Here is a 20,159-nt window from a genome sequence, read left to right on the forward strand (position 1 = left end):
AAACAGGCACCCCCCCATGCTCATTCAAACACTCCACAAATGTCCCTGGACACTGCCTTTCTGTAACTGCCACAGGCATTCGAAGTCTTCAGTGCCGTTGGTAGGATGAGCTGGCAGGAGGGCCCTGACCTTTCCTTTGAGAGGAAACTCCTCTAAAAGGGGAAATTATGATCTGAGCAGAGAAGGTAAAACCCAAGGCCAGACTACATTAGGGTATTAAATGCGTGTGCATCTGCGAGGCAGAAGGCATCAGGTACCAGCCCAAGGCCAGGACGTCCTGAAGGAGGATCTCAGATGCCCCTTGTCTGGCTACCTGTTCTCTGCCCTGGGCAACGGTACCCCCTAGAGCCCTTCACCCTGTCCACACAATTGAAATCCCCTGAGGAGGGGAAAAAACATCCCCCCACACACACAGATACACACACACACACACACACACACACACACACACACACACACACACACACACACACGGGATTCTCAGCTTTCATTGGCCTGTGTGGACTCAGACATGCACACTCATCATTTGATAAGAAAGTGTGCTGAGATGTGGTAAGTCCTGGTGCTGGCTGTCAGATGTGACTGTGACCAGGAGAGCCAAGTAGCCAGGCTCCAAGGCGAAGGGCGTCAGAGCCCGGGTGCACTGTACCGTCCTCAGTTTCCGAGTCTCGAGAAACTAAAAACTGTATGTTAAAGTGATGTCTCCCGATTTATAAGTGGATGGTAACTCAACTTCTAAAGTACCCAGAAAATGAGCAAAACAGCTTCCTGTGCCGTCTCCAGTGGGCAGCGTAGGTCCCGGTAAGTGCAGTGTCCTGCTGCCTTGGGTCTGGAGTGGAATTACACAGATGCATCCCAGTGTCCCCAAGCCTGGCAGGCACAAGGCCCTTAACAGACAAGGAGAATGGATGGAGGCTAGGTAGTCTGGACTGCTACATAGCTGTTACATTTGGTCAAGTGTCAAACAAAACGGAAGCCCTTGTGGTTGGACCCAGGCCTGCCTATGAGGCCTAGTGTTATATGGTGTCAGACACACCAGGCCTGGAGCTCTCCAGATTGAGAGATGTGGGCCGCTGTTGCTAAGGAGGATGGACTCACCAGCATTGCCTCTGGAGAGCCAGCAGGCACGGATCAGTGAAGGGCTTTTGGAGCAGGCGGATTCCTGCTTCACCCAGTGTGTGCTCTCTCCCTCAAATTGCTGGTCCATAGATCATCTTTAGATATGATTAAAGAGATGAATGTGGTCCTTGGCCCATCACACAGCCAGACAGTAAGAGCCTTGTGTGTAGAGGGCTGTCAGGCAGCCTGTGGGGTCAGCACAAGAGACTCACTCATAAAGAACTGTCACAGACACCTCCCCACGAGTCCCCAAGCTCACTCTCAGCCTTAACACCCATCACATCTCGGTGCCATCGGACTTGGAGAGGGCACCGCTGTCACTGCCGAAAGCTCAGTTGACGGGGACAGCCTTTATTACTTCCTCCCCTTTGAAGAATCTTTTCCAGAGGTTCATGTTTGCCTGCCAGCCCTACTCTCCAAGGCTGTCCATAAATCTGCCTGTCCTTCCTGGTCCCCGTCCCTGCTGCCTGAGCGGCTGTCTCGTTCCTGCTTAGTCTGGTTTGTTTCTAAAATTTTCAAATTGATTCATGTCCAAAATTAGACATGAATAATTAGAACCCCTTCAGTTAGAACCCCAGCAATGGCAGTTCCGTACTCACCCTCCTTACCCCAGGTTCTCCCCAAAGCCAGTGCTTTCCTTTTCCTAGTCTTATTTTGAAAAGATGATGTATTTAAAGAGAGGATGCATTTTCAAAGAGCTTCAAAATAAAAGACTTCATCTTCCTCTAGCCCACCTTCTTCCAGAGACTTAGAAATAAATGTGTACCCCCACCCCCATTTCCCTGCATCCCGCTTCCAGCTGCCTCGTCTTCCCCTGTGGGGAACAAGGGTGTGCTGCCAGCTACATACCCAGGCGGTTCCCACAGCCTTCAGAGTGGCAGCCCAGCCTCCACCAAGCAGGGCAGAGGCACTAGCCTGCGGCCCAGCATTAACTAGCTGGGTCTGCACCAAGTCACACTTCTCCTCCCTCTAGTAGCGTGCCTCATGCTTCTGACCCCACTTGGTCCAGTGTCACCCGTGGTCAGGGACAATCGGCTGAACTCATGCATTTTTTCTAACCCTTACTTGCAGTCTTCACTTTCACCTTTCTAACGTATTGATTCAGACTAGAGACAGGTTCAGAAGTTACGAGCAGTGCTACTCAGACAGGACTCAGATTCTGTCTCCATCATCCTCGGGGTGCCTCAGACCCTCTGAACTCCATTCCCAATGGGTCTGATGCCCTCTTTGGGCCCCAGGTACACAGATAGTAAATGTAGCAACACTCTCATATGCAAAAATATTAACTATTTCTTTAAAACATCCCGATAGCGTCCTGGTATTTCTTAATTCCATTGTCAAGATTATCACCCATCTTCCTGCTTTGGGATGGTCGGATTCACTCTGTGCCCTCCCTCCCTCCACTGCCTGCCTCAGCCATGGCTTCACTGTGTGTGAAGCCTGGGTTACTGGGCCTGAAACTGTACCAAGCTGTGTGTATGGCACACTGGTCACCTGCTCTCCTGTCCTTTTCCCAGAGGAGTAGAAGTTACCTCCTTTTTTATGTTCGCTGTCCATGTATTGTCAAGGAGCTTTTCTGGTTCCTCACCTACCTTCTGTAGGAACAGTATGGATTTGTCCTAATAGGTGTCCGGGAACCTTCCCACTGTAGCCCTGAGACATGGCACTCTTGGATCTCCTGCCCATCATCCGTCTTCGCCTTCTTCAGCCGTGCTGTGGGTCACATGGCTTAGAGCTGTTGGAGCTGAGTCCTTTCGTGGAGACCCTATGGAAGGCAGCTTGGCTGGGAACTAGCTACCGAGCCAGCATGGGAAGGAAGGACCCTCCATCTTGTGACTCGGGAGTCCATCTCCAGCTATCTGCTCTCACCCTCTCCAGCGACACTGGCGAGCTTTTGAAGATCCAGAACCGAGACAAGCTTTGGTGTGGATGTTCCTTACCTATTACGTGCCTACGGGGGTGGGGGGACTCGGTAACTGGGGAGCTCCGCCCTTTGTGCCCAGGGAGGACCCTGCCTGTCTTCTTTGCCTCCCTAGCTGGTATCTCCTTTTCTCCCTCACAGGAGCATCTGACTGGATTGTAGCTTTGCGGTTCTGTCCCCTTCTGCTCTTTGCCTCTGTTATCCAGGGAGATTTCCTCCACTTAAGTCTTCTAATCTTTTTGTCTAATTATTTATTTTGGCTGGCGTTCTTAATTTACAGAAGTATTTTCTTGTTTTCAAACGGCTCTCTTCATCTCATTATTTCAGGGGAATCGCGCTCTCTTTATCTTCTATGAGGATGTTTTGTTGTACGGGTTAAGTTCTGTCTTATATCCTCTGAGGCATCTCCTTCTGTTTCCTTCTGGCCTTTATGTTCAGGCTTTTCTTGCTGGTGCTTGACGGATGGTTCACCTTTAAACATCTTACACTGAGAAAGCTAGCTGGAAGTGTTCTGTCTGCAGATGGTTCTATGGACGCGTTCACAGTTACCAGGCAGGGCCTACTGTGTCCCTGGGAGACCCCTGCCACTCAGCCCAGACAGCACATCACTGCCTCCTGGTGGCTTCTTACTGGGGTGCTTTTTGCCTGGGTGTGCCCCTCTCCATTAAATGTACAGGGTGGGAGCTCAGCTGCCTCTACAGGAAGACCCTGGTCATCTGTACCCTCTAGACAGAGCCCCCCGCCTTAGTTCCTCACACTGCTGTATTTTGCCAATGGCTCTTCTTTAACTGGGATCAACTGGTGTTTGTTGCACCGTAAGAATACAAGCTCCTAGGGATAGGGGACCATGGTCTGTTCACTATTCTCAGGGCCAGTTAGCAGTGTTTATAGGAGGAGGGAGGGAAGGACAAGGAAGAGGAGATTAGGAAATGATTTCAGGCCTTCTGTCCAGTCTCCCACTGATGTCTAAGCCCAAAGTGCAGGAGCCTGCTAGCAGAGGATGTGACAGGGACTCAGAGTGTCACCATTGGGGCATTTATTCCCAGCCTCTGGCTATGAGAGATCCACCTCTGCTCTATCATTCCCCAGAGCCTAGACCCCCTCACTTCAGAGAGAACTGCATCTTCCGAGAAGGTAGAAGTCTCCTCTCCACTATGGAGAAAGGTGGAGTTTGGAGAATACGTCTGTTCCTTTCCCCTGCTATTGCCCGATCTTAGGCGGCATCTGGGCCTGCCTGTTCTGAAGAGTAAAGCCTCCTGCTTCCTCAGGGTGTCGCTACAGAGGGACGGTCATGGCCAGTCAGCCTTCTGGAGTGTGTGTGTGCGCGTGTGCGTGTGGGGGTGGGGGTGGTGGGGGTGTGCACGCGCGAATGTGTGTGTGTGTGTGTGTGTGTGTGTGTGTGTACGTACATGTGTGCGTGCGCGCGAATGTGTGTGTGTGTGTACGTACATGTGTGTGTGTATACATACATGTGTGTGTGTACGTTCGTGTGTGTGTGTGTGTGTGTGTGTGTGTGTGTGTGTGTGTGTGTGTACATGTGCACCATGGCTCAGACCTCTGTAATATACAGCCCTGTCTGTAGCTTATAGGGCCCCAAGAGTAAGACCAGAGGGGTAGCTAATGCTCCAGCCACAAAGGCACTTGAAAATTTATCATGGTGCCTTTGGTAGACAAAGACAAACTAATTGCAATTAGGTCCTGGCTCTGCTGTTGACTGTGAATCGGCAGCCAGGATATCCCAGTTTGCTTCTCGTGTCCTGCCTCACCGTCCTCAGCTCTCTACAGGGTTCGTAGCACTGCCTTGTTCTCAGAGGCCTCTGTCAGGAGCCAGGTGACAGAGTGGCTGTGACCCACACTTGTCACTCCTGTTGATGGGCTCTCACTGGGCCCCAACTTAGATCTCCGACTTGCTATCTGTGATGGTTTGTAATCCGCACTCCTCCGCAGGGGCTTTAGAGAGACTGTCTTAATCTCTTGTTTTCTGACTTGTTTAATCAGCTCTGTGGGAGTATCATTGCTTCCCCTCTCTAAAGGGTCGTGTGCGTGTGTGTGTGTGTGTGTGTGTGTGTGTGTCGTCTTTTAGCTTGCTTTTGAGTTTTGTGGGTGGGCCTGGGAACCTCATCAAAATTTATAGCTGTTTCATTGAAAGCATTGCTTGTGTTGCCCAAGTCATGAGCAGGTTTTTGGAACAGCAGTGTGAGTCAGGACCACGGTGTGGTTTGCATTCTTCTGAATTAGTTTGTAGGGAGGTTCATCTCCCTAATGAGGGTGTAAGTGCCATTCAGCCGAACTGTGTGTGCAGGGATCCCTGGACACCCAGCAGGTGCACACTCAAGGATGCATTCACAGATCCATTTAGATTCTCGGAAGCCTAGCTGTCTGCGGGTTCTGGGAGGGGCAGCCTTGGGGATCAGTGTGCCCAGAGTTGAGAGCTCACAAGCCAGGCACAGGGAAGCTGTCCTGACCACGTTCATCTTCCCCTAGCCCTTAGTAAGAGCTAACACAGAAATGCTTTATTCCCACTTTGTAGATGAGAATACCAAGGGCCCAGACAGGCCGAGCAACTCACTAAATGCAAACTGAGGCTGGGTGTGATGGTGCACACCTCTAATCCCAGCACTCTAGGAGGCAGAGGCAAATAGACCTGTCTGAGTTCGAGGCCAGCCTGCTTTCAATAACAAGTTCCAGGACAGCCAGGACTACACAAAGAGACCCTGTTAAAAAAAAAAAAAAAAAAAAAAAAGTTTCAAACTAAGATTCAAGAGTAGGTGCCCTGAATGCAGGACCCAAACGGAGTCTGTCCTGCCTCAACTGCAGGAGACTAGGTTTGAACCTGCTGTCGCCGGCAGGCCTCTGTGCTGGAGACACACAGGGATAGCACAGTGGAGCGCACTGAGGCTTCCTGCCCCTTGACCTCTGGTAGCCCCTCATAGCACACTCCCAAATGTAGACAGAGTTGGCGCAAAGTACTCTGGAAATTATTCCAGCCAAAGTGTGTGTGTGTGCGCGCGCGCGTGCGCATGCATGTGTTGCTTATGCCCATCTGCATGTAGAAATCACAGGAGTTTATAGGAGTTCTTTCTCTCCTTCCTGAGTTGCGGGCTTAGCAGCAGACTCCATAACCCACTGAACCATCTCACTGTCCTGATAGAGCAATAAAGCATCTTACTGTTTTTCATGATGGGGTTTCTCTGTGTAGCCCTGGCTGTCCTAGCACTTGTTTCTGTAGACTAGGCTGGCCTCAAACTCCCAGGAATCCGCCTGTCTCAGCCTCCTGAGTACTGGTTTTAACGGAGTCACCACCTAGCTGGGATTTTGGATAGGTCGTAAATTCTAGATGAAGACCAGGTCTGTTTTCTGGCCCATGGCTTCTGTTCAGACCCTTCATCCAAGCCTAGATAATGTAATACCATTCCTGGGGGGACAGGAACAAATGTGTCCTCACCCCAGACAGGGAAGCAGTGGCAAACCTGAGTAAGGACACCACCAAAGCCAACTTGGTGAGCCAGCGAGTTCCTTTGAGGTTACTACAAGAGCAGAAATGACGCAAAGACAGTCGCATCACCAAAGCCCGCCCCAGAGTGCTCGCCAGCTCACAGAACTGGGAACCTGGAGCTCGCCGCACAGCAGGTGGGCAGCTCAACTGGTCCCAGCCTCTTTCAGGCAGCTGAGTCTTTTAGTCAGTGCCCCTGATCAGTCCTTTCTGATTTTATACACTGGGGAAGGATGGGCCTTTTGAATCTGGTCAGTTTCAGGGATTTCCTGAAGCCTATGTATTTATTGGTCACTTCCTGGGCTTCAGGAGCATCGCTGAGGATGGACTGTCTCACCTTCCCATAGAACTTAGAGCTTCCCTCCAAGGTGAAGGTTTAAAATTAGAAAGAACTGCTGCCCATCAGCTGGTTCTGGTTAGCGGGAGCCATCTTGTCCCTTCCTGAGACGTGCTGCCCGGGCAGCGTGTCAATGTGGCCATGAAGCTGCTGCCTCTGAAGCCTGTGGCAGACCACAGCCTTGGCTGGTCTGCCATCATGTGCTGGGTGTTTGCTTCTGCGAGATCTTACCCCAAGCAGTGTTCTCTGAGGTCACACAGCAGTTATAAACAAGGCTCTGGTGACTTCCTAAGCCCTCTGTTTCCTTGTGGGGACTCACGTGACGTTATTTTGACGAAGTCTAGGGGACATTCTGGAGGCTTCTGCGGGGCAGGGTGGCATGCTCGTCTCTGATGCCCCGGGTAGACTTCCTTCCCACTTCGCTCTCTGGATCGGAGTCTGGTTCTGGAGGCAATGAGATCATATATTCAGCTCTCAGGCTGTGTTAGTGGAAATGAAGTCTAATGTGATTAGATACTAATGCAATGTAATGGAGGATTGGTATTAAATTGAGACCTTCTGATCTTATTACTCCACAAACTCTGGCTCCCTCCTGCTCAGCTGCTGCCCTACCCAGAGCCTCAGGCCAGGCAAAAGCTGAAATGAAGAGAAGAGGGCACCTGTCTGCCAAGGACACTTCATAGGCCTCCACTCAGAAGTTCTGGCAGAGGCACAGGCCTGACATTGGGCCCGCCTACAAACTGTGCTCTATGGGGCCTACGAGAGCTCACATGTAGTTTTTACCTTAAATGCAAAGTCTCTGGGACAATGAGGTGCAGGGCTAGAAACGTCCCTCTGACTCAGACTCAACGAAGGCTACAGCTTTGTGTGTCCCCATTCCTGGCCAACTGGAACATGAACCCTGACCTCCTTTTGGGCTGAGGCCTGGGTTCTGATACATCTAGGACCTCATACAGCCCCTAGATGCTAAGCTCAGTGCCACACTTGTGTGACCCCCACAGCCATGAAACCTCCTAGCCACATGCAGTTTCCCATCTGGCAGGCACCCCGAGAGCTGAGGGTCTAGGAAAACGAGAAACACCCCCACATCCCTCCACACACACATACACACATGTACGCACACACTGAGAAGCAAGGCAGAGAGGCATGCGTGGGGGAAGGGCAGGTGAGTTGTCTTTATACGTGAGTAATAGTGTTTTTACAGAGAGAGTAATTTTTCTTACTCTGTTTTCAAAAACCTGCTTCCAGAGGCAGAGCCTTTGTGCCCAGGATGGTAATGACTTTTTAATGACCTTAAGAGGACTGGTGTCCAGGCAGCAGTGAATCCTGCTCAGTGGGAGGCGTAGGGTGAGAAGGAAGATGGAGCACCTGAAACCAAATGGGGAAAAACCAACTGCAGATACATATATTTCCTTTGCTAGCATTACTTGGTAATTAGACAGTTACAGGAAACAGCTTCACAGCAGCTGGCATTCCTGCAGCGGGGGTGGGGGAGGGACGGCAGCAACCGTGGGCTCCTCACATGGATGGTAGAAGATAGGACCGGAGCTTGTGGTACAGTGCATCCCATTTGCTGGGGAGTGCCAGGCCAGGAGCAGGGCTCTGCCTGCCTGCATGCGTGGTGGCTTCTAGGAGAGCTAGCTAGCCCAGACAGAGGAGGGGGCATTGTCTTTAAACTGTCTGACTGGGCTGCAGCTGGGACAATAGTGACAGTCAGTGGGTGGTGTGCTTGCTGTGTGACCTTGAGGAGCCGAGCTTGGGTCCTAGCACCCACTTAAAACCCAGGTATAGCAGTGGGTGCCTGAATTCCTTTGTTGCTGGGCAGGGAGGTGCAAGGAGGCAGGAAGGTTTCCGGAGCTCACTAGCTAGTTAGTCTAGCTGAAAGAAGGCAAGCTCTAGGTTCAGGGAGAGACATCTCAAGGGGCTGGAGAGATGGCTCAGCAGTTAAGAACACTGACTGCTCTTCCAGAGGTCCTGAGTTCAATTCCCAGCAGCCACATGGTGGCTCACAACCATCTATAATGAGATCTGATGCCCTCTTCAGGTGTGTCTGAAGACAGTGGCAGTGTATTCACATACATAAAAATAAATAAATACATCTTGAAAGAAAGGAAGGAAGGAAGGAAGACCTCCCCGTGCACATGAGTACTACACATACGTGGGAGAGGGAACAGAAAATAAACACTGAGATCAGAGGCCACCAGAGCCGGGCCAGTCCTGAAGGGAAGCCTGTGGGACTGTGTCTGGAACCTTGCTCTGCACTTGCCTGTCCGGGACCAGCCCTGGCATGGACGCACAGAACCTGCCTCACCCTGTTCCACCCAGCCACTGCCCCCCCACCCTGTTTCAGAACTCTACTTCCAGCAGCTTCTAGGGCAGTCGCTCTACCATCAGGTTTGCCATATGTGCTGAATTACCTACAGATGCCAGCAGCAGCCCAGGGAGGCAGGCCCGCCTAGCTCCACCCACACCCACACTGTGACAAGGACATCTCTTCCATAAACTCCCACCACCCTTGATTCTGCACATTCAGACCTACTCTTGTCACCAGGCAAACATGGTACACACCCTTAGCCCCAGCCCCAGACACTAACTGTGCTCTGGGAGATGGCAGAGCCCAAATGGGGCACTGCTTTCCCTGCTGCCTTCAGTGACATCTCCATCCTCGTCCCCCTGCAGATTGGGTCTCCAGGCACAGGGGCTGCCATCAGCAGGGACAGCTGTACCAGCTAACCAGGCAAATGGTTGTTTCCTTTCAGGTCCTGGCAGTCCGTCACTTTTGAAAGACAGCCTGCATCCTTCATCCGAATCGTCGGGACACACAACACAGCAAATGAGGTAAGGGCTCTCTCCTGAGAACTACAGCGGCATTTCCTGACAACCAGGTACCCACCGCATCCCAAGTGGGCCGTTGGCCCTGCCTCCACATGAAGGAGGGCATGGCAGACTCCTGTGTCTGTCCACTGCCAAGTGGAAGCCCACAGCTGCTCCTTGGCTTCTTGTGCCAGCCTGGGCAGAATCAACATAAGAGCGAGCACGTGACCGGTCCTCCTCTGAGTCCTCAGCCCTCTGAGTCACTGTAGTGCTCTGCACAGCACCAGGGAAGTGACCGAGCTGCTGTCCCTGTATGCCGTGCGGGTGACCCAGCCATTGTCCCTGGGCACCCTCACTCTCTTGCTCTGTCAATGTTCCACATTAGCACACATACCTCCGAAGGGCTCCAATTAAAGATGGAAACCAAGAGCAAAATGTGAAGCCTAAAGTAATGGACATGCTTACACCACGTCATTGTCACTTCTGCTTCTTCCAGAGCCACCAGAGCACACGGGGACCTCTGTGCTTGGCATGTAGCTAGCGTGCAGTGCACTCTAGCCAGAAGTGCTGGTGTTTTCATGGGTGGGTGATACCATAGAAGGGAAGCCTGTGGCATTAGCGCCCACACCAGTGAGCCACTTGCTGGCCTCCTGCCTTGTCTTCTCTAGTGTGGGGACTCCTGTAAGCCCGAGTGCAAGTCTGGGGTAAAGTTCTGGAGAACTCGGGCTGCCCTGGCCAGTGTCCCCATGTGTGAAGGGAAAACATGTTAGCTAGCGAACGAAAGGACAAGACAGACAAAAGGAATGCTGGGAAGGGGCTTCTCCCGCTTCTGGGGAAAAGGACTCTACATTGTCATTTGCACCTGACCCCACTAGAGCTGGCCCAGATGTGACAGTTGTTTTCACAACGAGGTCCCTTCTTCCAGAAAGTATCGCAGTGTGTCTAGTGCTTCAATCTGGTTTTGCTTTTTTACTTATTTAGGATACTAACGAGTCACAGCCACAATGGTTTCTTACACAGAAGAGCTTGTAAATAGAACCTCCATTGTGTTCTCCTATTTCTGCCACACTAACCTGGAAATTTCAAAAGAGTAAGCCTGCTGACGCTTTTACAGGTAGTTAGTTGTCTGAACCTTCCTTCCTGAGTAGGTTGGTAGCCAACTGGAAGACATCTTAAATCACAAGGTTCATGACAGAACAGGGAGGGCTTCAAGGTAGAATCCTTAAATTGTCATCCTGAGAGCGAACTGAAGGCGCAAGAAATCTGCGTCTCCCTGGAGACGTGAGGATGTAGCCCACACAGACAGAACGTTTCTTGCTGTCCCACTGGGCTTGGGGGTACCCTCTGGTCAAGCGGTGTCTCTGTCAGGGCAGAGTGAGAGTAGGAAGGAGGATGCCTCGGAGCTGGAGAACAGAGCTCCTGGGGCAGCGTGGAGGGACAGCCGACGTGGCCCAGGCAGTTAGCTGATGATGGGGCCAGCCAGGGAAAGGAAGCTAGGGGCGATGTCCAGGAGGGCACTGTTCTGTCAGCCCAGGGGAACCTGTAGCCTGCTGTCAGAACAGATACCTGTGTTTCTCACACCTCAGGAGGCTAGCCTTCCAGGGCCAGGATATATAATTATTCCCCGTCCAGGAAGATCCTCCCTAGTCTACAGTTCTCAGAGCTTTTGTACCATGGCCCCTTGATGGTGAAAAGTCACCTTCCTAAGAGTTGGGGTGGGCCAGGGACAGTGTTATATCCAGTCAGGGTGGTCCCTAACATCTGACTGCTGTGTCTTCCTGAAAATCATGACAATGAGGTGCTAAAGTGGGTGCCGCTCCTCGCTGGCCTGTACCTGAGGTAACTGCTTCATATGCTCATGGGCTTGCTTTGTGCAACAAACGTGCTAGGCCTAGGGGGAAGCTGAGGGTGAGCATGTCTAGGGACTGCAGCCTCTCCACCTGGCAGAGTCCTCTTGAAGAACCCTGTACTCAAGTAACATTTCTTTCTAAGTCATGTTTCAAATGGTGGACAGGAGTACAGTATCTGCAGTGGTCCTGATGCGGGCATGCCCAGGGATGGCTGTAGGGTGGCCTTTCTCTGCTGAGCATCCTGAGGGCATCTAGAGGGGCCTGCAGGTCATCCCACTCTTGATGCCCATATCAGGAATAGTAACCAGCTATGAGCTCACTGCAGAAGGGTCTCCCTGGCCAGCAGCAGCAGCAGCAGGGCAGGTCTGCATTTGGCTGCTTGAGCTGCCTTCCAAGCTGAGGGGCCTGTGAGTGGTTCTGGGATCCTAGTGTGACCTCGTTCCCATAGCAACATGTGGCTTTAGTGGGAAAATAAAGCCAGGGAAACAGACTCTAGAAAAACTAAATAAATGTTCATTGCTGGCCTGGGGTAATTATTTTCCAGACCTCCTCTGGCATCTGCTCTGACCCCTGAAGGACTGTCCTTCAGGGTTCTCCCTGGAGACAACTAGGCCCAGAAGGCCCTCAGTGCAGCTGCAGACAGGCAGCCAACAGCAGGTGGCTGCAGACTCAGAGCAAATAGAGAAGACAGCCCCGCCCTGCATGAGACAGCCCCAGCCTGCAGCCCCCTATTGCTGTGGAGAGACTGGCGCTCCTGGAGTGTACAGCATGAGCGAGCCTGGCACACACAGGCTCATGTGGTACCGTGGACAGGGTGCTGTGTGCTGCCAGAGAGGCAGTGGTGTGAGGGCAGCAGTGGCCTGGGTACGCAGACAGCTGGACTTGGAGAGTGGTCTCAGAGGAGTAGGCCAGTGCCCTGCACTGCAGCTCCTGAGAGTGGAGACCATGGCATGGCACATAGCAGCCCTCCACAGGGTGGGTGGGGTCAGAGTGTCGGTGCAGGAGTCAGCTCTCAGGGATCACTAGTGAGAAGAGGAGGGAGGAGGGAGAGCTGGAGTCTTGCCCAAGGTTGTGTCCTGTTGGTTGTCCTAGGAGGAGAGGGCGAGAAGATGGGGGGAGGAGCAATGTAGAGTAAGGTCAGGGAGGAGCGCAGACTTGAGCAGCACGAGGCACTGAGTGGAGGTTAGGTGCCTGTGGAAAGGCCAAAGGGGCCACACAGAAACAGCTGGCATGTGGTGGGGACAGGCCACACTGCCACATTTTGCCACCTCCCTCCCACCACTCCATGACCCCAGGTGAGTAGGCCCTGGCCAGGCCACATCTGCCTACACTGGGGACTCAGGCATCCCAGAGACCCGGGACCAGGGATGCTCCCCACCCTTGTTCTGTGGGTTTGGTTTGCTCTTAAATGACTTGGAAGTTTCCCCACAAACTAACAAGAGGCCCTTTAACCATTCACCCTGGTTAGGCTTTGTGTCCTCTGGTCCAGAAGGAACACTTGAGCCCTGGTCACTGGGCCACGTGCGCTCACACACGGTAGCAGGGTGGTGCTCACAGTCAAGCGCAGCATGGATTCCGGGTCAGGCCCTTCTGGAAATGCCTTCACAGGACACCCGTCTCCTAGGTGACTCTCAATCCATTCAGAAGGCCAACTCAGAAACGCACTCACACCAAACAGGAGAAAGAAGAGGAGGGAAAAGATTGTAGCTCTCTCTACCTAGGGAAAGGTTACATTTTTCCAGAACTTTCCAAACAGTAGGGTTGTAGCTCTCCGTAGACAGGAGGAAGCCACTGTGCCTAGGCATTGTCACCAGAATATTAATTCCATGCCTAGGGATAAATACTCATATAAAATAATACTCACGTCTTAATACTGAGCTGCACGCCTTTAATCCAGCACTTGGGAAGTAGAGACAGAAAGATCAGGAGTCCTGGGCCTCCCTCAGGTATGTAATGAATTCCAGGCCATTCTGGACTTCACGAAGCCCTGTCCCAACCTTTCTCTCCCAGATGCCTCCCTATAAAGTGCTCCCTGGTTTGAAAATAGCCTTGTGGGGACCTGAATAGAATGGCCTCCATAGACTTACAGATTTGAATGCTCAGTCACCGGAAAGCTATACTATTTGAAAAGATTGGAGAGATTAGGGCAAGTGTGTCACTGGAGGGGACTTTTAGGTCTCTGAGGTAAGCAGGAGGCAAGAGAGAGGTCACCAGCTGCCATAACAGGCGACATGGGGATGGGTGCGGTCCTGGAACAGAGGGACAGTCCTCAAGCCTTCTTCTACTTGTGGGCATCCAGGGAGAGGAAGGCCCTGTTTATAAAGATAGAGAACTTGGACATGCGAGTCAGAAGTGTGGATCAGAAATGCTATTTTGTACCGCTTGGCAGGAACGTGCTCTGTGCAAATTACTCAGCTGAGAAACAAGTCATTGATCAGTATTTATTCCCTTTTCTCAATTTCTGCTGCAATTCACAGTGGGCTCTTCGGCTAATAGGTCCACCTCACCATCCCTCTCCTCCCTTCTCGTTCCCCTCCCACTCCCCATACTCTCCTCTGCCTTCTATAAAAACATTGAAAAAGGAAGCCCATGGTTTAACTGAAAGAACAGGGAATCCGCAGAATTTCAGAAGGGGCCAGGCCAGCGCACGTACACCGCACAGGCTCCCAGAAGGGGCATGCTAGACCATTTCAGACACACCAGGATTACAGACACACAGCTCCCAGAGAGCCTGGCATCGTGATAAACAGCAGCCACAAGAAAGGACACAGGGTGTGAAGACAGCTGGGCCGGATCCATATACATGACTACATTGCAAATTGGCCTCTCCTCTCGGGGGAGAGATCTGGGCCGCTGAAGATGGTTCAGCGAAGGTGCCCCTTCCTGAGCAGAGCAATCAAACAGGCTAATGGGATACACGATTGCCCAAAACTTGAAGGGAAAATGACTCGGAGACCATGGTAATGGCTTTGCATAAATCACAAGTGTGGCTCTGCCCGGTACGCCTCATTCACTTTTAGTCACATCCTTCCCGAGGAGTATTGCAGTCTAGGGAAGCTTCCGAGGAGAGAAATTGAATCACACCAGCTCCTGAGCGAAGAGAAAGCCAGGACTTACCCATTTCACCTTGTGCAAGGCCCACAAGTGCCTGGCGGGGAGAGGGGAGGGGAGGAGGTGGGTCAGGAACATTTCCAAGGCCCTCTGTGGGCCACACTTGCTCAAGCCATTAGCTCCCCCCACCATTTCCAGACAAGTTGCAGAAGCAGGGGGCTACCTTCCCTAAGTCAGGCCCAGCACGGCTGCTGCCCTCAGGTGTAAGGGATCAGAGGCCTTCAAGTACAGGCCCTTCTAGAGATCCTTGGACAAACTGGAAGGTGTTTGGGGTCAAAGGGAAGGGGCCTGCTGTGTGTGCTGGTGCTGGGGAGCTGCACGCACTGGGGTGCTCAGAAGCCTCTTTGGTAATGCAGGCACGGCTGCATATGGCTGCCCTGAGCTGGGAGTGTTGCTGGGATCGCTGAGCCAGGCACAGCGTTCACAGAGGGGTGACCAGAGCCAGGGGAAGGCAGGTGCCGGAGTGAGGTCCTATAGCCAGACCCCGGCCTAGGTGTCCTCCAGTGGTCCCCTCCAGTGGTCCCTCTGTCTGAAGGCCATGCTCATCCTGTCTACCTCGTAGCTCTGTAGGGCCCAGTGTGTACAGCCTTCTCTGTAGTGTGAGGACCAGTCCTCCAGAGTGTCCCTAAGGCTCACTCCAGGCACCTGTGCTCCTGACCGTGGATGCCGACAAGGCTCCACTGTGAGCACCCTGTACGTGGGCAGTGGGCAGGCAGTAAGCGAGGAAGCTTCCACTCGCCACCATGGTGAGTGCATTCCCCAGCTCTAGACTGCTGGGCTCCACCCTAGGACCAAACTGGTCAGAATTGGTGCTGTACATTGAAAAGACCCGAGCCTCTGAGGGCATCTGTGTGAGGGAGGGACAGATGAGGGCTACCTGGAGCCTAAGTCTTCAACAGCCTGCCTGAGCCCGAGGGTCACTGCAGGATCGTGCCCTCTGCAGCTCCTGTCACTGCGTCTGCCATCCACTGCTGCAGCTCCTCTTCTTTCTTTTCAGTTTTCTTTAAAACCTATTCCTTCCAACTTTAAACTGCTCCTTTACCTCATGGTGCCTGAAAGTTTAAAGGTTTGTCACCAGCTTTCTCTAAACAGTATTTGAGTTTGTCACACACACTTTTTCTAGCAGTTTGGTTTTCAAGAGTCAACTGTGTCTAGAAGTCTCTGGGTCCAGCTCCAGTTCAGGCCCTGCCTCAGCCCCGCACCTCCCTCCCCTGCCCCCTGCTCGCTCTCTCAACCTTTAGTTCCTAAAGCTAAGCAATAGCACTGCCTCCCCACCCCTTCTCTGTACGGCCACCTGTCTGTCCTTCCTGACTTGTGCCTCAGACACCTCGTCCGTCCTCAGAGGCTGACCTCTCTCACTCCCTCCCTGCTGAAGCCCCTGACTACTGAGAACAGGGTTCCCATCCTCCAGAGAGCTCAGGATAGGCATCCAGAAAGTGCGCCCCCCATGCTACCTCAAAGCTCCCAGCACGCTGGAGCCTGTCTGTCCCACCTACACGGTGTAGTTCTCTGTGGGCCTTGTGCACTGTTTACAGTCGGTGCTGTGCCCGGCTGGCCCTGCACTGCCTGGAGCTCACTGCTGCCCTTAGCAGGAGGGGACAACATTCCCTCAGCCAGGTGACTCATGCTTCAGGCTGGCCCAGCCCAGGTCTGAATAAAGCTTGGTCCCTGGCTCAGGCGCTAGTAGAGCTCTCTTGTCGCTGCAGGGCCTTGTTGGCTATAGGCAGGTCTGGGTATGGAGCGATGCCCTGTGGCTATACCCTGGCCTCCTGTGGCTATACCCTGGCCTCTATACCCTGGCCTCCCTTTTCTTGGTGTTTTGAGTCAGGGCTGGTGTCCTGATGCTCCTGCCTCTGCTCACCCAGTGCCAGGTTACAGGCAGGCACCGGCAGGCCTGCTTTACCTGGTATTCATACTCCTTTGTGGAGCTGGACTTCCCACACCATCCTTTCGCCCTACCTCACGTGTGAACACCCCGGCCTGTCGGGTGGGTACTTAGGTGATGATGGAGCCAGCAGCACTGTGTTCCTCCTACCCAACTACCGTGTGCAAGAGTGAACAGGGGCTGGGGAGACGGCTCAGCAGGCAGGTCAGGCTCTCCCAAAGGACCCAGCCGGAGGAGAAAAGCCAGCGCTGAGTGGTCCAGCCAGGGCACTGCTGATGCGTCCATGCTGGGCTTGTGTAACGTTGGGCCGATCCATCTTTTTTATGTATGGGATCTGACCACAGTGCTCTGATCCTCCTTGCTGCTTTCAGGTGTCCGAAGCAGGCAAGAAGTGAGCTGGGCGGCCAGGAGTTACCCAGTGCTGACACCAAACAGGCCTTGCTCCCAGCTCCGGGCCCCAGGCCGAGCTGTCTCTCACGGGCCTTTCCTTTCTCTCCCAGGTGTTCCACTGTGTCCACTTTGAGTGTCCGGAGCAGCAGAGCAGCCAGAAGGAGGACACCAGTGAGGAGCCAGGGACAGGGGACCTCAACACCCCTGCTCAGCAGCTCGACCCTCACACACCGCGGGCACCCAGCGCCAGCTCACTACCGCCGAGTCCGGGCCCCAACTCACACTCACCCAACCAACAGAACCAATAAAACAGGCAGAGGATGTAGCGCGACTCTGGTGGGCCTGGATGGAGCAGCGTCCTCCCCCGTCCCTGGGAGGAATAGGCCTGGCTGCAGAACCCACTCCAACCAGGTTTTTTCCATCCGGGGACTGAAGGGTGCCTGTGTTCTCCCCGTTCCTCAGGCAGTCTCCAGGGGGAGGAAGTGGGTCTCGATTCTTCAAGCCCACCATCAACCCCTACCTCTAATCTAACCCAGGTACCAGTACTGAAGGAATCTACAACAGGCCCAAGCTGGCATGAATTTAAAAAAAAAAAAAAAAAAAAAAAAAAGGTACCCCAGGCCTTGACAGAACCAGAAGAGAGCTCACCCTCCAGCCTGGAGGCCCCCGCTCCGAGTGTCCCCTCTGCACTCGCCACTTGATGGTTTGTAGTTCTATAGGTCTTCTCCACCAGCTAAGTCAGGGTGTTGAAGGCCTGTGGATTGCTCTGGCCCCTTACAAAGGTCTTCCTCAGTCTCCGATGCTTGCCCACGGGCAGAGCAAAAGCTTGTCCCTCCTAAAAGAGACCAGATGTAGCCATCATGGCACCCAGCCTGCCAAGGAAAATCTTTGAAGTTCAACCAGACACACGATGTGCAGATCAGTCTGTGGACACTGGAGTCAATAAATGATCGGATTGCCGCCCTGCTAACCTGTTCCTGATGCTCACCTGGGAGGAAGCAGTTACGCCAGCTGCTGAGAACCGACCCGAAACCCATGCCAACAGACACTTGCCCAGTCCGAGGCTGACCCTTCTGGGCCTCGTGGTTCAGCTGCCCTTGGACTTGGATCAGCCAACAGCTGGTGTGTCAGGAGCCTGGGACTAACATCAAGTCTCCCATACCGAGTCATCCACCTGGGATTGCAAAGAGCAGGTCTCAGGCACTTCCCGTTTTGACCACTACAGCTCCACCGGTCCCTCTGTCCCTCCTGTGGCTTCCATGAACAGCTCCAGCCTCTGCGCCTCTGTGCTCCATCCCAAGGCCCCATGTCCTGTTCGCATGCTCGGAGGACGACAGGGCTTCAGGTCTAGTCCAGTCCTAGAAGTGAAAGGATGGGTCAGCCAGCTTTCTGAGTTTTCATTGGAATGGCTGGTCCACAGGGAAGAGACCTCAGCTACAATGCGGGCCATCTTCCTGTGAGTTCAGGCCTAGGATGGCACAGCTGGTGCCCAGGGGGATGAGTCAAGTCTGAACCTCTGGCTTCATTTTGCTGTGTGGTGTGGCTGCCTTTGGTAAGGAGAGCTCTTGGTTCAGAGACCCATGGATGGATGGCAGGGCTCATTATTGAGTGTGGGGCGCTGCCTTTGGCAGCATCCAGCCCAGAGTTGCCAGTATCTCTAGCAAGCAGTACTCCCTGCCAGTGCACAAGGGACCCCAGTCCTGTGAGGGATGGAAGATAAGTGTCACAGCTTGTTAGTTTTGTTGGTCATTTGCTTAAGGTAGCCCCTCCTTCTGTAGCCCAGGTTAGCCACACTCGTGGCAGTCCTCCTACGTCAGCACCCTGAGTTCTGAGCCTATAGGTATGAGATAGCACATGCTGCCACGGAACATTTAAAGACAGAAGACACGATGCAGGCCCAGGCCTGGGACCCAGCGGCTTCCCTGGGGCTGTGGGTCTGAGCTGGCAAGGAGCCCCTGGTGTCCACCCCAGATGTCACCACACACACCCGTCATGCTAGGCGCTCATTTCCCGTCTGGCTAGCCCAGACTGTCATCCAAGACCCATGCCTTGTGGCTTCCTTTCTGCCTTCAGACCCCCACCATCCAACCCCCAATGATTGTGCATTCAGGTTCTAAGACCATAGAGGCTGCTTACCTTTAGTGTGTGCGCTGCCGTGGTGTCCTCAGAAACGCAGGAGGGGAGATGGGACAGAAAAGTCACCGGTGCAGGGGGTGGGGGGTTCAGAGACAAGCCCTCAGTCACCTGGGCTGGGTCCCAGGCTGCCCTTGGGACACCTTTCTTGGATTGACACCTCTCAGGATGCACGAGGACACACCTCCCACTAGACACAGGAGTGTACCTACCCTTGGCTGATGGGCATATGCCGAGATGCCACTGCCAAGGGTGTCCTGGCCACATCTAAGGTAAGATCCCTGTCTCCAGGGGACATAGGTGAGCTAGAGCCTGCCTTGTCCCCTGCAGGATTATCTCCTGAGCCAACAAACTGCAAGTGTGGGCTGAGCAGAAGTGCTGACACTCGTGCACCAAGGAGCCCTGGCACCGTGCGAGGTGATGCTGACTCGAAGGACCCTTTAGGTGCTGGGAAGGGCCACAATCAAGCTCTAAGGGTCTGAAGCAATGTGAACTGTGGCTCCCTCAGCCCTGCCCTTGCTCCTAAGGACAAGTGTGAATGTGACCCCCGTGGGCTCAGCTTGGAGGTGTGGCTCCCACCTGATGCCTTGTGCCAGCTTTGGAATGGCACCTGCTTCCAGGCAGAGCCTCCTGCCCTTTGATCATGTTCTTTAGTATGGCAGACGTCATCACTGGGGCTCTGAGAAGTATTCAGTCTCACCCATAGGGACTCCCAGGTAACAATTAGGGTGCTGGACAGGGAGATTTCGGGGCTATGGGGTGGGTTCAGGGTTTCCTAAACCCTCGGTACTTCTGATCTTAGTGGGGCCGCAAGCCCATGGTAGATGTGGGTCCTTCTCAATGGCTCTTCCAGCTGTCACTTTTCCAGTCTTATTAAATGAAGTGTTGATTCCTGACACATCACAAGTGTTTCATTCCTAGAAGCGTCCGGAAAAGAAATTCTTTTCAGTAGGAGAGGGACGTGTTTGTTAGACTGGTTCCTCGCCTCCCCACCAATGAGTTCTGAATTGTGCAGAAAAAAAATTGCTTAGTAGTTGAGCCGTCTCCAGCAAGTCAGAGCTCTGAGCGCACAGCTGAGCAGTCAATCTGCTCTAACTCAGAAGGCA

At 53.2% G+C, this 20,159-nt stretch overlaps 1 protein-coding gene across 3 annotated transcripts in view; it reads left to right on the plus strand.

Annotated features, from left to right (window-relative positions):
* The window catches only part of Btbd9 (BTB domain containing 9), a 364,895-nt gene extending 344,946 nt beyond the window's left edge, over positions 1–19,949 (plus strand). For 2 of the 3 annotated variants that reach the window (XM_031346710.1, XM_031346712.1), the window contains exons 10-11: positions 9,630–9,708; positions 17,031–19,949. In XM_031346710.1, the coding sequence (XP_031202570.1) occupies positions 9,630–9,708; positions 17,031–17,228 (277 nt within the window). In that variant the 3' untranslated portion in view covers positions 17,229–19,949. The remainder of the gene's footprint in view (positions 1–9,629; positions 9,709–17,030) is intronic. The other variant, XR_004112166.1, reaches the window with a different exon arrangement.
* Positions 19,950–20,159: the final 210 nt, after the last annotated feature.

Source organism: Mastomys coucha, unplaced genomic scaffold (assembly GCF_008632895.1).
Source record: "Mastomys coucha isolate ucsf_1 unplaced genomic scaffold, UCSF_Mcou_1 pScaffold3, whole genome shotgun sequence".
In the NCBI taxonomy this organism is placed as follows: Eukaryota; Metazoa; Chordata; class Mammalia; order Rodentia; family Muridae; genus Mastomys; species Mastomys coucha.